This window comes from Ziziphus jujuba, chromosome 4, assembly GCF_031755915.1.
Source record: "Ziziphus jujuba cultivar Dongzao chromosome 4, ASM3175591v1".
NCBI classification, from domain to species: Eukaryota; Viridiplantae; Streptophyta; class Magnoliopsida; order Rosales; family Rhamnaceae; genus Ziziphus; species Ziziphus jujuba.
The window spans coordinates 27758652-27775815 of record NC_083382.1 but is presented as its reverse complement, the minus strand read 5'-3'; the positions used below and the strand labels follow the sequence as shown (position 1 = coordinate 27775815).

The 17164-nt window shown below is 33.4% G+C and overlaps 3 protein-coding genes across 5 annotated transcripts; 1 reads left to right on the top strand and 2 right to left on the bottom strand.

Moving 5' to 3' along the window:
• Positions 1 to 1148: 1148 nt before the first annotated feature.
• Positions 1149 to 4000, bottom strand: LOC107416501 (S-adenosylmethionine decarboxylase proenzyme). The gene is made up of 3 exons (XM_016024990.4): positions 3709 to 4000; positions 2811 to 2969; positions 1149 to 2716 (listed from the first exon to the last, which is right to left on the bottom strand). Exon 3 carries the CDS (start codon positions 2506 to 2508, stop codon positions 1405 to 1407), a length of 1104 nt encoding a protein of 367 aa, XP_015880476.3. The 5' UTR covers positions 2509 to 2716; positions 2811 to 2969; positions 3709 to 4000; the 3' UTR covers positions 1149 to 1404.
• A 2598-nt stretch (positions 4001 to 6598) lies between these two features.
• LOC107416484 (uncharacterized) lies at positions 6599 to 10569 on the bottom strand. Of its 3 annotated transcripts, none has more exons than XM_016024967.4 (9): positions 10330 to 10567; positions 9262 to 9518; positions 8939 to 9134; positions 8281 to 8451; positions 8085 to 8201; positions 7515 to 7712; positions 7355 to 7414; positions 7169 to 7267; positions 6599 to 6927 (listed from the first exon to the last, which is right to left on the bottom strand). In XM_016024967.4, exons 2-9 carry the CDS (start codon positions 9402 to 9404, stop codon positions 6829 to 6831), a joined length of 1083 nt encoding a protein of 360 aa, XP_015880453.2. In that variant the 5' UTR covers positions 9405 to 9518; positions 10330 to 10567; the 3' UTR covers positions 6599 to 6828. The 3 variants fall into 3 exon arrangements, with proteins under 3 accessions (XP_015880453.2, XP_015880454.2, XP_048328659.1); XM_016024968.4 differs by having other exon boundaries at positions 9262 to 9467; XM_048472702.2 differs by lacking the exon at positions 8085 to 8201 and having other exon boundaries at positions 10330 to 10569.
• A 1780-nt stretch (positions 10570 to 12349) lies between these two features.
• On the top strand, positions 12350 to 16198 carry LOC107416497 (probable inactive ATP-dependent zinc metalloprotease FTSHI 3, chloroplastic). The gene is made up of 4 exons (XM_016024985.4): positions 12350 to 13838; positions 14405 to 14728; positions 15093 to 15393; positions 15655 to 16198. The coding sequence occupies exons 1-4, from the start codon at positions 12726 to 12728 to the stop codon at positions 15852 to 15854; spliced, it is 1938 nt and encodes a 645-aa protein (XP_015880471.1). The 5' UTR covers positions 12350 to 12725; the 3' UTR covers positions 15855 to 16198.
• The last annotated feature ends 966 nt before the right edge of the window (positions 16199 to 17164 follow it).

The window sequence follows — 17164 nt, the reverse complement described above, 5'->3', positions numbered from 1 at the left end:
CGTAAATAACAAAAAAAATTAAAACTTCAAAAATTAGAAAAGTTAATTAATTTACAGTATCACCACAGTAAAGTATTGCTGCAATAAAGTTGTTAATTTACACTACTACAGTATACTACTATAGTGTAATACTCGACTGTATTTAGAATTACGTATACTACCATAGTAGATTAATATTATATCAGAGTAATGTAATACTCTAATGTAGAATTACTCTACTAGGGGAGAGTATTACCATAGAGAATTACTCAACCGGATTTTTGAAACAAGAAAACTTCATTTTCAATGTCCAAACCTTATAAAAATAAAAATTATTATTATTATTATTATATTTTCTAATAGTAATTTATAAAACCTTCAAGTCATCTTAATGAAACTATTACTCTTTTATAACCCTAAAATTAAAATCTAGATTCCAAACACTATTAAAAGTCAAACTTCACAAATGACATTGTTATTCCAACAATAATATTAGCAAAACCCACCCAAGAATAATTAGAAGTACAAACACAACTAATAAAATATTTATTTCAACAAAACGTGAAACAGCACGGGTCTATTTTTGATGTATTTTGAACATTTAAAAGTCAAGATGAAAATATATTGTGCCAATGAAAACGTTACAAAATCAACAATGACAAGGTTGATGCTAGTGAAAACCTTTCAAAGTCAATAATAAATGACAGATTCAGCCAAAAAATTAGAAAATAGAAGATGAAGATGAAGAAGAAGCGTGGAAAAGTCGAAAAATTATGGAATAAACGTGTTTTAAATATAGTCTATAAATAAGGGTACACTAAGACTTAAATACCTCTTCTTCCAAAGAAGGGGTTATATTTCTTTAAGAACCTAAATAATTGAGTCATTTATTCAACTTTCCCGTTGATGGACACCTCTCATCCATTTTGTGAGTTTCTCTAAGTGCTCCAAAAATTTGAGGTGAAACTTTAATAAGCCAACTTCCAGAAAGACTTCTCTTTCCATCATTATAAAATTAATAATATTAGAAAGATTAAAATAAATATTATATATCCAATACCAGCTAGCATCACATCAAATATCATAAAATAATCAAATACAAATGATAATTCTTCAGAACTGCTGTCTGCCATAAAACCCTGCTAACATCACATCACACACCATAAAAATAACAAAACAAAAACGACAATTCCATATAAGTGGTTCAACATTTGCCAATCAAAAGCAATAATGGATGGCGTCTAAATCTGCGATAGAACCCTTCTATTACTAAAAACAGACTAATGGAGACTGATGGAGTAGCATTAAGCATTTCTACTCCTTTATTCTAACCAGATAAAACTGAAAAACATAACCCCACAGGACAACAACAACAATAACAACAATGTATTTTATTTAATAGTATTATTAAGATATAAGAAACACTTATTTCTCTTCAACTTCCTCGTCCTTCTCGTCCTCACTCCAGCAGCATTTCAGAATCGACCTGGGAGATGCAGCATCTCCACCTTTGATAAAGCTGTAGTAGATGAGGGTACCACCCATTCCAAGCACTTCATAGCTCTTTTCTCCGCAAGAGTACCCCTTCAAGTCCAGAGGGAACTTGGATCCAATTTCTTCGCCAACCAGAGTAGAATGCAAAGCCACAGAGAACTCAGAGGGCTGGAAGCAAGTCAAAACCCTCTCAATCACCTTGCTCAAATTAACATCCTCAAAATTATAACCTGCCGTTTCAAAGCTTGCATAGCTAAAACCATCTTCCGGTGTCACATGGATAGTAGAGATGGCATCCCCTTCGATAGAATTCATGGAGTAACCACAAGGCTCAAAATCGAAATCACATATGTCAGATTGTGGAAGAATTTTCCTGATACCAGAATCCTCAGTCATCACAGCAGCAGAAATTGAATTCGATTTGTAAAAGACAGATGCCCTTTTGCTATCCAAACCGGTCATGCACATCTCTAGAGTGTAGACTGGACCAGACTGTTGTGCTCCCCAAACTAAGTTTGCCCATTCAGCAGAAGCAGAGTATACATGCCATTTCTGTGCTTTGTCAGGGCTTCCCATCAGATACGCTTTGCTTGCTAGACCAAGCTTGCCAAAATGGCTATCAAGCACAGCTACTTCCTCAGAGAAGCTGCGATGGGGATAAGACTGTGCACCAGAAAATATAAAGCTTCCACGAGTATATCTCACCGATTTCACAGCAAGAGAAAGAGTATTAGCCAACTTAAGGATGGCAGGGATTGAGAGAAGCAACTTCGTAGTCCCACAAGTTTTAATGATAACCTTATATGGGTACACAAAGAGGCTAGATTCTGAAAGGACATAAGAATCAACGTATTCATTTGACAGTGAAGAAACAATGGTACACTCAGCAGGTTTTAGAATCTCATCCAATTGAGCTTTGGACAGAGATCGAAGACCCATGCCTCCAGGGTCAGCAAAGATTCCTGGCTCGAAGAAGGTTACCTCAAGCCTCTTTTCGAAGCCTTCAAATCCAATTGCAGAGGTTGGCAGTGCCATATTGAATTAAACGAAAGTCTTAAAGAATATGCCGCAACAGTAAAGGACGAGGGAGGGAAAAGAACAAAACGCAGCAGTAGACAGCAAGCCAGAGAACGAGAGAACGAGGGAAGTAAAAGAAAAACAGACTTAGAGAGCAAATGCAGTATTAAAGATCTCGAGGGGTTACGTTGAAACTTAGCAGAACTCAGGATGGCTTTCGGACGCACTGCGAAAACAGAACAAAGGATTAGAAAATGAACCATTTTAACACATAAAGCGAAAGCAAGATTCGAGATACAAAAAACATGCAAATAACTTACGTTGGAGTATGCAGCTGATCGGAACTTCTTGATTCCACCGTGTGGTCGAATGTCTTCAATGCTGTAACCGAGGGGAGCTTCGTAGAATAAGGATTTACTACTACTACTACTAGACTTCTTATTACCACCTTTAGACTCCATTAGTTCATTCAGTCTCACCTGCAAAAACAATCAAAAAACTAGAGATTACAATCTTACATCAAAACTAAAATAATTAAAGAAACCAAAAGGAAATAAAAATGAAACACCTTTGGTGTAGCATAAAAATAAACGCATGAAGAACAATTATTGCCATGACCATTTTAATGCTTTGTTGGTTTGGGAAAGTATAATACGATAAAACCATACAACAAGGCAAATAGAGTTCAAAATCTTATATACAAATAAAGCGAAAAACATATGGAAAAACATAAACATAAACATACGGGGCCTCTAAGAAAATAGAAAGTTATCATTCAACCAAGATCTGTATGGCAAAACAAAAACAAAATTATCAAACTGATAAAGAAAACAAACAGCGGCCCAAGATTTAAAATGATAATTGATTTTGTTGTTCCCAATCCAGAGAACCAACCAAAAAAGAAGACAAACAGATTACAAGAAGCATACACACAACCAACCTCAGATTGAGAAAAAAATAATTGATTTTGCAAAAGCCCTAATTTTAGCGATTTAAAGGAGATATAAATTGAACAAGTCGCCGATATATAACAATATCACTAATAAAATTCCAAGAAAAAACATATATTTTCCAGCAAAATTATGAAAACCAAAACCCACATTTTCAAAAGCGAAAAAAAAAAATATATATATATATATATATATAAAAACATAAAAACCATAGATATGATACAATGAAACCAAGAAAAATAAAAACAAAAAACAAGATTATACTCACAAATTCACAAAAATGTATATCAGCGCGGCGCGCTCCCCCGGAAAAACCCTTTTGCAGAAACTTGAATCAAACCTCTATATTTAAAACCTAAAAACAACTATTTAAGAAAAAAAAAACAAATTTAAACAAATTTTTTTAAAATTTTTTTGGGTGGCGAAGAGAGAAACTCAGAGATTCTGATTTCCAAGGCGGCCGTGCAGAGAAAAACAAACCCTAACGTCTCTTGAGGCAGAAAACAAAATAATAACAATAAAAACGTAAGGGCACACCAAAATACTTCGCGAGGTTAGACCTGCTTGCTTGGATGGCCTTTTATATAGCAATAAAGGTTTGCGAGGGAGGCTAAAAATAAAAAATAAAAATTGGATTTACGTCCTCAAAGATCGCCCACTCGTTTTCAATTTAATTACGACCCTGCCCTCATGTTCCTTGTCTCCCAAAAAAAGTATAACGCAAATGACACTCCAAGCCACCACCACCACTAAATTTTTACAATGACCTTATTGCCCCCCTCCTCCCTCAGCCACTCTTCTGATTCTCTGACCGTTCCGTGAACAAACTTAAAACCTGTGAGTCTTCTGGCCGAACACGTGGCTTCAGAATTTTAAATTAAAATTAGTCAAACTAAATCGAGGAAATTTGGAATACTTGGGAATCCAATAATATTCTGCCACGTATGGACATCAATTAGATAGCAAATGGAAGGAAATATGCTACTAATACTTCTCTCAAAGTTAACGAATGATTAGCAATGAAATTTTGGATGATAATTTAAATAATTAACTATTAAAAACTTTATTTTTTAAAAAATTAATACAAAAAAATAATAAAATTAAATACAACAAATAGCAAAACCCAATGGTGTCGGTGCATTGGATCGGAGCAACATGTTGCGTTTCGCAATCACGGGCTAGGCTAGAGTTGTCGAGAATCTTTTTTTTTTTTTTTTTTTTCTCTTTTTGTGTGTGGTCAAGTTTGACGTGGTTTGATGATAAGATCGTGCGGTGGAGATTTAATCCAGAGTGAGGCCCACAATATCAGGTACACAATCCGATAGGTACAGAATGAGCTGTCCTGTTTTGTCATTTCATTATGTGTTCTGGCTTCCCACGCTTTGCCTTGCATGGTTTTCTTGGGGCCCACGTCTTTTACATATACGTTTATAATGCCAAACTTTTGATTTTGATTTTACTACTCAAATTGGTGTGAATTGTGATTGCCTTAAAAAAGTGCTTGATTCTCCGCCATCCCTTCGATCTACTACAAAGTCTTTGTATTGGGTCCCACAGATTCTAAGTAATTCATTTATTATTATTATTATTATTATTTTAAATCCCCTTAAATTTGGGAGGCTTAAAATGATAAAAAAATGATAGAATTTGATTGGTAAAAGCAGGGAACAATTTTTAATAATTAAGAAGCCGTTTAGTAGGAGAGGTAGGGATTACTCAACAGGTCTAATTAAGCAGGCTTAGAGACAACATTACCTACCAAATTAAATTAAACATTTTAATTTAGGAAAGCATTAAATAATTGGCCAAGTAAATTGGAATGAAGACTAGTACACAACCTCTCCACCACACAACAAAGCATAGGCTGGTTGGGTCCACTTAACCTAAAAAAGGAGAATTTCCCCTATTGACTTTAACCTCTCATATGGGTTAGAACCACAATTATAAAATCACAAAGTGACACAAAATTTTGTTATCTAAACTTATGCTTTTCCAAATGGGATTGTGCAATCAAAGGAACCAGATTCTATTGTCTGCTTCTTTTTTGATTTGTTTTTCCATTTTTGTTTCTTTCATCAAGTTATAAAAAAAAAAATTATGAATTATAATCATTCTTTTTTGAGTAAAACGCATAAAGAAAGAAAATAAAAGAAAAAGATTTACTGGAAAAGGAGGACCCATTAGTTGAATGTAAACAACATATAGAAGGTGCTAGGATAGGAAGGAAAGTAATGCGGCAAAAATAGACATGTATGCGTTTTTAAGCATTTTTACAATTTTTGTCCAATGATATTGATTCCTCAAATCACGTGATGATGATTATGATGTTGACTCACTGATAATACACCATTAAACAAACACACATTAACAAATTTTGTTGGATAAGAATGCAAAATCACATCCTACTCTAAAGTACAATAATCTTCATCATCATCATCATCATCTGCTTTGCAAGATTTAATTTTTTTAGTTTTTTAATCAACCCAAATCAGCTTCTGTCATGTTTTCTGAAATTAGAGATTTTTCTTTTTGAAAATGCTTTGTTTTTCTTTTTTTCTTTTTTTTAATCAACCCAAATCAGCTTTCTTTTTTTCGTTTTTTTTTAATCAACCCAAATCAGCTTCTGTCAAAGTGAAGAAGGCAAACAGTCAACAGAGAAACGGCGTGGAATTCTGTGTTACCCTTCTGTTTTTTTTTCCGTTCGTCTGTATTTTGGCAAATGAAAGCAAAGCAAGTTCGCAGTCCAACTCCAATTAGTCAGTCCAACTCCAATTAGTCAACAAGAAAATGCTTCTGAGTAACCACGAATTTGGTGTGAAGACTTCAGATTGATGATGACAAGTTAGGTAGCAAATGAGAAACTCAAGCTGAAAAGCTTTTTCTTTTTTTTTTTTTCTTTTTTTTTTATCATTCCACTTTAATAACAAATATGATTTTTTGAATATCCTTAGCAGGTAAGGCACGAAAAATACATGAGATTATACAGTTTCTAACCCCAAAAAATTACATCTTTATGGTGTTAATCTGTTCAGTTCCAAAAGCAAATTTAATCATCTTCTTGCTGTAATATTTGAGGATGTAGTATTTTTGTGCAGACCTTTTTTTCTTTTCTTTTTTTGGCTTTGTTTGTGCAGACCTTATGATGGGAGACATAAGTGTTTCCGAAATGTTTTCAAAAACTTTTGTATTGCAAATCCAACGCATCAACTTTTGGCACAAATGGGGAGTTATTGGTACTAACTTGAGCAAATAAACAATTTACCGGTGGATGACATTGCTATAATTTTAGAAACATTCTGTAAAAATAACAACAATCCCCATGACAAAAGAATGAAAAAATTGGTGTATGCATTGATCAGAGGACTTCATCATTTGGATTGGAAAATCGTCACTGCAACTGTTTTGAAGACTTCCCAGAAAATTCAGAAGAACGATTTCCATTCTTCTTTTCATACTCCAGCTTCAACTCCTCCAAACGCTTGGATACCTAATAGTTAACCAAAACATAACAAATGGATAACAGCATAATTGCATTAGCATTTCGGTGACCAGAGAAACCCAATATGAGCAAGTGCATGGCACAGTCTATTTGAGAAGGTCAATAACCTTAACTAAAAGAAGATAAACAAACCTAGTCTACTTTTTATGATTACTACCCTTGCAAGGAAAAGCATCCAAGGTTTAACATATTTAGGAGAGCATACGCAAGTGAGAGGGAGAGAGATAACCTTGATTGAGTAAGCCATTGGTAGCAATGTATCTGGATCCATTGCATCCTCGGGGAAGTTACGCAAAGCATGAATGAGTTTCTCAAAGGGTAACTTTAACTGTTAAACAATATAGGTAATCATTTATAAAGCGGAAGGTACCACTTATTTGGGTCTGCAGCAGACAAGGGAGTACTGAAAACTTACCAAGTCATCATGGCAAAACTTTAATAGGGCCAAACCAACTTTAAATACGATTCTAACACCCTGGTAAAAATGTATAAATCAAAAAGTCAATTCTGCGCTAATCTCTAAGCCAGTATTATGCACTTCAAACAAATGAGACGTCATGGTACAATATACAAACCTCATAGAGAAAGACATCCCAAATTCTAAGAGCCAAATGGAATGGGAAAGAGTATGTGAAAACAGTTATGAACCACTGACTTGCATACATGCTAGGATTTATCATTTCTCGAGCAAAATGCTCCCCCACCTTAGGCAAGAACTCCTTCACCAAGTGGTCAAACTGAAACAGGTATTGTTGAACCAGAGGCAACCCCACCTACTCAAGAAGTACAAACCAACACCTCTAAGAATACTGGAATCATTTTCTTCACACTGAAACAATATATGAAGCTTTAAAAGGATAGGATGAAGAAACTAGGAAAACCAAAATATTTGTAGGAATAAAAGACATAAAATTACACATTTATATAGTTAAAAAACTTAGTGTACCCAAAAAATTAAAATAGTGTCTAGAAGAGCCAAGCTCACATTTTGAGCTTGACTATGAAATTCCATTGCATGTATATGCATACACAGATAAATACATATAAGAGACAAATAACTTAATGGTAGGTCAAAGTGACTGTAGTTATAACATTTCAAACCAAGAAAAAATGAGATCAAAATCTTTTATATACAAATGGGCTACCAGATATAATCCTTCCATTGGTGCATGGACAGCTCCTTTAAGTAGTGCAACCAATAACCAAAAAGCATCCTCTTCGCTCATATAAAGAAGCAAAAGACCAGCCAGAAAACCCATTCCCTGAATTTGAATAAGTTGAATTTGTTTACAATTTGACTTAACAAAATTTTAGAACGAGAAGATGTTAAAAGTGACAAACCTGAACATATCCAACATCTCTGTCATAGACAGAGTATGCCTTCAAAACATTATAGAGGGACCTTTGCCCAGGACCATGTCTCTGTTGGAAGAAAACATGCGAAGGGAAGGTACGGGAAATATCTCGAATTATATCCAGCTCTGAAGCTGATGTCTCATATATCACTAATTGCTGCAATGAACATAAAGCTTCATTACCACCTTATTATGACTGTGTATTTGGCTAAAATATAAGTGGTTTACGTATCAACTGAATACCAAAGCACAAACAAAGAATCATCTTGAATCAAGGAAGAGTACTACAGTTCCTTTAATCCAGCATCCCTACCCATCCCCGCAGAACAATTCAGTCCATATGATCTTCCATAGGACTTCAACATTATATGTTGATCTCAAAATTTAAAACCAGCCTAATTAGAGTAAATAAAGCTGCTACTGTCAAGAAGCAATAGCATGTCTAGATTTAAAAAGATTTTATCAATTTAACTTATAATTTCGATTAATAAGATTTTATTAATTTTACTCATCATTGTGTGACTATAGATTCTATAATCACATAGAATTATCAAATAATAACCATGATTAACCAGATATCAAAGACTCACAAAATGAGAGGTAATATATCATGTTTATAACAAAACAAATAAGAAAATGAGTACCTCATATACTCCAGGGTTCATCAGCAAAAGGTCCCGACTTCCAGAGATCAACTGCCATACAAGACCCCTTAAACAATCAGGAATTCCTTTCCTTATGCGCCTTTTTACAACATGAGGTTTTCTTCTGACATAATGCTTCCAATCACTGCCTCCTACCCCAATCATCTTCCTCCATTTTCTAACCCTTCTTTCATCCCTGAAAAACGCCCAAACTAATCATGAGTTGACGTGTACTGCCACGGGGGAAATATTTCACAAGTAAAAATCTCACATTCATTCAAGCTGAAAGACTTCAATAAAATTCAATTGAAGGAAAAACATACCTTTCAAACTCCTGGGCGGACCTGCTCTTTGCTAAACCTTCAGCTGGGTTATTTGGTTCCTGCTTTACAAACCCAAATCTATCCAATGGCCTTGGCGAAGGAACTGGACCAGGCTCATAATCATCTATTGGTTTCTTTTCCATCTCACTACCTCAAAATTTCTCTTGCATGCCAGAAGGCAGATTCATCAGCAATAGCTTTGTTATCTTTAACATGGTGAGAGATTAATCAAATTTTGATCACATACAAAGAAGAACCTGAAACAGACAATATTTATGGTAAAAAATAATCAAAATTACAAGTGACCAATAAACTCACCAATCAAAGAAACTGACTTTACAAGGCCATCCAAGCACATAAATGGAAACTTATAGTAGCTAAATCGAAGGCCCAACAATATTGCGATGCTTAAAAATGACAACTAAAATAGAACATCATAAACTACAAGAATTTTCTCAAATGCTGTAAATTAACAGAGTCCAAGCACATAGGGGATGACTTCTACTAGCCAATGAATTTCGACACCACAACTCCATGGCCCTATAACATGCTAACTCCGATGCCTAAATCCTGTGACAGAGTGTCTGAGTCGGCCATGGTAAAACAGCCGCCTAGCAGTATTACGATCCAAATATCCAAACAACCACTATGGACAACAAGATGATAAGTATATTCCAAGGAATTCAAAGCATAATCCATAAAGAAAATGTTTAAGAAATGCTACTACGAGACAAGAAGAAGAAAACTACCCAATAAAGCATCACTAATGCTAAATTTGCTCCAAACCAATCATGGACATGTAAAAGAAGAATTTTCTTTTTTTCTTTAAAACCAAACACAACTCTAATAACAAGAACATCAGCTAAAATAAGATCACCCCAAAAAATTATTTTTACAAATTCACATAGGCATACACCATAATCAGACGATATGAGCAGAAAATTAACAACTCCATCTCTTTAAATATTTTTTTTAAAAAAAAGCCAGAAATTTCTCAACTTTGCGTAAGAAATACACAATCTACATGATGAGAAATAAGGTATGGGATGAAAAAGAGAGAAGACCAACCTGGGTTTTGAGAATTTGAGACGGGTTTATCTTCTTCTTGTATGTATTATATGATTTAAGAAAGTTATAATTATCAATTAAAAATTTAGAGAAAATCGAAAGGAAAGAATGGCAGTTTTTTGTTTCTTCAAACCCAAACGAAGCTTTACGCGTGTTCGCAATGCTGTAGTTGGATTGCCAGTCCGATGAAATGGTGAGGTGGTTCCCTCTTTTTGCAATAAATCGGATTTGCTGCGAAGCGAACATTGTATTCGGCTTAATAAATAAAATAAAACAAAATAAATTAATGAGCAAATATTTTTTCCGCAATTTAAAATGTTCAATTTAGATTTTTAAAAAATTTATATAAATTTAATTATATTTAATTAAAATTTTAATAAATTTTATAAAAATTTATTAAAATTTAGGTGTAAATTTTTTTTGAAATTTAATAATATTCAAATCGTTATTAATTTTAAATTTTTTTAAAAAAAATAATATATTTTAATTGATTTGAAAGAATTTTAATAGTAAAATTGTGAATAAAATAATCAATATGAAATTTATTTTTTAATTTTAAAAATTTTGTTAAATTTTTATAATTGAGTGTTTGGTAAAAGAAAAAATATTGAAGAAATAATCAATTTATTGGGATTTAATTTTTTAAAAATGAGTTTTTTTATTCTTTTTTATTATGTTTGGTTAATTATAGGAGAAAATAGAACTTCTAAATTATTAAATAAATTTATATATTAAAATTAAAAAATAAAATTGTATTTAAAAAAATAAGTAAAATTAATTTTTTAAAAAATTTTAGAATTTTTAGTAGGATTCACTTTCCCTCTTAGTTTTCTACATTATAAAATTTATTTTTTAGTGAGATTCACAAATTTTTTCTCTTAAAAATTATCCAAACAAAAAAAAATTTTACTTTTCTAAAAAATTTTAAATTCCCACTAATTTTACCACTATCTAAACATTTTATAAATTTGTTATGAAATCTATGAAATTCCATTACCATCCATCAAATTCCTTAAAATCTATCTCATTTTAAATTTATTAAACTCTAAATTGCATACAGCCTTTTAAATTCTAAATTCAATAATACAACATCATCTTGCATACCTATGGGATGATTTTTTTTATTTATTTATTTGTTATGTGAGAAGGATTTATTATTATTATTTCTTTTTTAGAGAGTAAAAAAAAAAAAAAAAGGATAACAATTTTTTTTGAAAGAATCTTTCTTTTTTCTTTTTTCTTTTTTTTAACGGCATATCTGAAAGAGTATTACTTGAGTCTTTTTTGTAATAATAGAAAAATCATGACTTAGAAACAAAATTATAAAAAATTCAATATTGAACCAAATGCAGACTTTAGAATATTTTTTGACACGCAATTGTATATATAAGTCACTTTTTTATTGATTATGAATTTTTTCTTTTTACAATTTTTTTCAGTTCTATTATGTGTTAAAAGTTGACAAGAACAAAAGATTTACATTTGTTGAAAAAATATATACTTAATTTAATGTTTAAATTAATTTTATTGATCAAATTGTTATACGATCATAATTTTAACTATCAAATTAAATATTATTTGATGACATTTATAGTTTCAATGGTTTGATCATCCTATATATATTTATAAAAACATAATTTGAGTTGTAGGATATAAAAATATATAAGTTATTTATAATGTTAGAAAAAAGAAAAAGACGTTATGTATTTGATGCACACTAAACTAAACTAGATAATAATGATTATCAATAATAATTTTTAATAAATTGTAAAAAAATTATAATAAATAAATTTTAGTGAAAATGAAAGTTCAATTTATAGGTATAAACGTACTGTGGAAGTGTCATTAATTTTATTTAAAAAAAATAAAATGAATTAAAATTTTCACTAAAAAAAAATGCTCAATCGCTGTATGCACATTCACACAACCCAAAAAAAAAAAAAAATAATAATAATAATAGAGGGCAAAAAGAAAATTAAGGAAAAATAGATATTCCTTGATTTTGCATATCTTCCCAAGTTTTGGGGGCCACAGAAGCAAGATACCGAGAATTTTACCCACCCAAGAAGCTAAAAAGTCCGTTGTCAAAACCTCATGAAATGGATATCCCTTACAAGCCTTGAAATCTTCCATGAATGAATGCCAAAACCATATCTTTATCTTCCTCGTCCGAACTTCTAAACGGGCCCAACCTAAGAAACACATGTTCAGATGTTCTACTTTCAATTTATCCCTTCACAAGCTGATTCAACCAGGTAAGTGTACAACTCGAAAGCCTGTTGAGTTTCATCCACTTATCTAGTTTTTATGGTTAAATGGTAGTATAGTATCGCAGTTAATGGGCACAGGGCAGTGTTAGATTTTATTTGATAGATAGCGCTGCTTGTAGAGGAGACATGGCTTGTTTTTCTGTTGGTTGCAGTCATGGGTACTTTATTGCCCGAGACAATTTGGGATTTTATGGTGGAAAGACCATGACTTTGGGGAGATATGGAGGTTTCTTTTGTAGTTCATTTCCCTTTCCTTCTAGGGGGCATTATAAGTTTTACAAATCCCAAAAAGGGTTGCTCCGGAAGGGCAAGTTTAGGTCCTTGGTCAGTGAAAAAGATGGAGTTTCCCCATTGGGATTTTATAGCTGTTGTAAATCACAAAGTGGGTTGTCTTTTAATAATGAGATTAAGCCATTGAGGAGTGGTAACAATGGAGATAGACCTGTCTATGCGGTGAATAGGAAGAACAGTGATAAGGTGAGGAGGAGATTATCATTAAGATTAAGACCGAGGTTGCGGTTATTGACTATAAAACTGAGAAGGTTATCGGTTAGGTCGATGTTAGATGATGTTGGGACGTTTGTGAGGAAAAATATAAGAAGAGTGACTTTTTCTGCTGCAATTTCTGTTGCATTGGGGCTTTGCTATCTGTTTTTGAAAGTAACAGCATTGCCATCTCCAAAAATGGTTCCGTATTCAGATTTGATTATGAGCCTTCAAAATGGGTCTGTTACCAAGGTTTTGATCGAAGAGGGTTCTCGTCGGATATATTACAATACAAACTTGCAGAGTGTTGGAAATGTTCAAATGTCTGATAAAGAATCATCAGCAATGAGTGCTCCATCCGAAAATGTGGTCGATAAAGTTGCAAGCGATGGTTCAATGTCTGTCCAATCGCCAAATGTGAATGTGTTAAAGAAAATTTCAAGGACTAGAGCTTCTGTCCCTGTGTGGCAGTATTCTGCAAGGAAAATAGATCATGATGAAAAGTTTCTTCTCAGTTTGATGAGAGAGAAAGGAACTACATATAGCTCAGCCCCTCAATCTGTTATGATGTCAATTAGGAGTACCTTGATAACTGTGCTAACTCTGTGGATTCCTTTGATACCTTTAATGTGGCTTCTCTATCGTCAGCTTTCTGCTGCTAATAGTCCAGCAAGGAAGCGGCGACCTGACAACGAGATAGTTGGATTTGATGATGTTGAAGGTGTTGATGCTGCTAAAGTGGAGCTCATGGAGGTAAGCACCTCTTCTCTTGCAGCTGCATATAATATATGGAATATTTTGCTTCAGCTTTTTTATAAATATGTCATGTCTTTCCTATGATGGTTAAGCCGATGGTTTACTTAGTTTATTTCATTTTCTTGTTATGATTCAGTCTGTTTACAAAAATTATATATTTTTGTAAAAATAGAAGACACCACCTCTAAGCACTTAATCATGGTTTATGGTCAAAATAAAACTATGACAAAGAGCAGAATTCATGTACCTTTGCATATGAACTTGGAAAGGAATTGCAGTGAAAATCTGTACCTATATATTGCTATTGAAGGTCTGGTCTTGGATAGATCAAGTGTTTATAGAAATATCAAGTACAAAGAGCTGGCTCTTTGGCTAGCTCATCTTTATATCTTCTGGATAAAATCTGTGTAGAAAGTAGTTGACCTACACATTTATGCAGATATATGGTTTATTTCCAAAGGAACGACACTTTAGTTTTGCATTTGTGATTTCAAATTGAGTTCACTGAATGTATCACCAAAACTCTTCTTCATTTATTGTCGTAACTCTGTTTTTGTTTATAGATAGTCTCATGCCTACAAGGAGCTATTAACTACCAAAAACTTGGAGCAAAGTTACCCAGAGGTGTGTTACTGGTGGGCCCTCCTGGAACAGGAAAAACATTATTGGCCCGTGCAGTTGCTGGAGAAGCAGGTGTTCCATTTTTCACTGTTTCTGCCAGTGAATTTGTAGAGATGTTTGTTGGAAGAGGGGCTGCTCGGATTAGAGATCTTTTCAATGTAGCAAGGAAACATGCACCTTCTATCATATTCATTGATGAACTTGATGCTGTTGGAGGAAAGCGTGGTAGAAGTTTCAATGATGAACGTGACCAAACACTAAACCAGGCAAATCTTCTGGCTTTTTTTGAGTTTTTCTCATTCATTATAATAAAAATCCACGAATATTTTGGTACTATTTTATACAGCATATTCATTTAACCTAGCATTTCTAAGTGTTTCCAGTTCTACTTAATTACTTTAGTATTGCTCAAGAGTCAGAATAGACTTTTTTCCTTTCTCCTTTATGCTGTTGAGAAACATTCAAATCTATTTCCAACATCCAGTTATTTAGAATCCTTTTAATATATGCTGCCATCAAAATTTGGTTCATTGGATTTTTTATGTCACAACTCTCCACTATCACTAAGTAATCTGTTATAGGATTCTCACAGTCTAAACTGATTTTTTAAACTGTTTTATGCTTTGGCAGTTGTTGACAGAAATGGATGGCTTTGAGACAGACATGAAAGTAGTTGTTATAGCAGCAACTAATCGGCCAGAAGCATTGGATCCAGCCCTTTGTCGGCCAGGTCGCTTCTCAAGAAAAGTACTTGTTGGAGAACCAGATGAAGAAGGAAGGAGAAAGATCTTGGCTGTACATTTAAGAGGAGTTCCACTAGACGAAGACATGTATCTTATCTGCGATCTAGTTGCTTCTCTAACTCCAGGTTTTGTAGGTGCTGATCTTGCAAATATTGTGAATGAGGCTGCTTTACTTGCTGCTCGTAGAGGTAGGTCAAAGTAAATTTTTTTGGCGACTGAAAATACATCCAGATATGTTCCTTCTCAGATGATATAGCCTTAACCTTTAAATATGTGACCATGGTTTTAGTAAGTTCTGCCTGGTGTTAATATATCCACTGTAAGCTTTGGGCTTTCCCTCCTCTCCCCCACCCCCAAAAGTGCCAAGACCCCCATTTTCTATTTCCTCTTTGTGTTTGCATAATTTTCTATATGCCTTCTTCTAAGTAGTTTTACTTTTGGAAATTTAGGTGGTGATACTGTTAAGAGAGAAGATGTAATGGAAGCAATTGAAAGGGCAAAGTTTGGTATCAATTATAAGCAGTTTAGACCGACTACAATAAGCAAAGAGCTGGGGAAACTGTTTCCATGGATGCCATCTCTGATGAGAAAGAATGAAGCAGGAGAGGAAGGATTGCAAGGGCCACTAGGATATCAAACTCTAAGCTGAAGAGTACGTACATTTACTGCTTCTGTTGTAATTTATCTGGTAAAAGGAAAAAAAAAAAAAAAATCACTTGGGTTCTACCGATATCTGAGAGTAAAAATTTTTGATTTATTATGATATATCAAACAGAAATATTAAATGATAGTCAATTACCATAAGAACTCCAGAATTGTCAACATGTCTCCTGTCAAAGAGATCTAAGAATCTGTACTTTGCAGAAATTATGTGTTGTTTGGACTCTATGTCAAACAAAACTCCTGTTAGGAGTCCTACACCCGCTTTTCTCAAGTCTGCCTTATTACTATACTGATTTGAAAGATGAAGAAAAAATTCCGGATTTATGACCAGCTTTACAACTTTTTTGTTCCTTTTGTACTTTTTTCAAGTTGTTCAAATCCTCAACGCTTCTTTCCATTTTCCTTATACAAGGTAGATTGCAAATTTGCCTGTTGTTCCTGTTACAAGATGCTCTAGGAACCCGTTAAGTGTACTGATATGCATGCAAATCATGCCATGGCATATCATGATATCATGAGTGGGAAACATTTGCTAATTAGTTTTCATATCATGATATTTGCCAATTAGTTTTCCATTAACCAGAACCACAAATTTTTAGTGGGAACATCGTATGCTCTCACTTTCATCTTCCATTTATTAATTATTTATCCTATCTTATGGGTTTTGTTCGTACTAGAATAACATATCATGTCACATTCAATGCAACAAAATTAGCCATGGTTGTGTGTAAACTGACTGTATTTATCAATTGAAAGAAGTTGATTTTGTTACCAAGTGAAAATCGTTTTCCAAGTGGGATGGATATGCTGTATGCCCTTTCGTCAGCATATACACTTTGTCAGGCGTTTTGGATACCTTGGTGTGGTCCACCGGGTGTGATTTTGACACCCATTGCAATGCCTTCCAAATATGAGTCTTTGCCATTCCAATATATATCCTCCATATAAAACCTTCTGGCATAAGCATATGTTGAGGTTTTGTCTGTATTATATAAAATTTTATCTTAGTCCGTGAACAACTTACCCTCTCTCTTACTTTTTATGTTTTCCTTCAATTTGTTCTAATTTCTGTGTAATTCAAAGAAAAGATTTAGGAGGATACTCTCTTATGTGGCTAAATTGGGATACAGCTTAGTTCATCATGTAAGCTAAACATATTATGCCCTCTTATCTTTTTGTTTTCTTTCCATCGAGTCCCCAACGATTCATTTTTCTTTGTAAATATTTGTGAAGAAGAACATTTTTATTTCTTTTGGGGATTGGAGGATTTCCCATCTGCTCGCTTATTTTGGATAT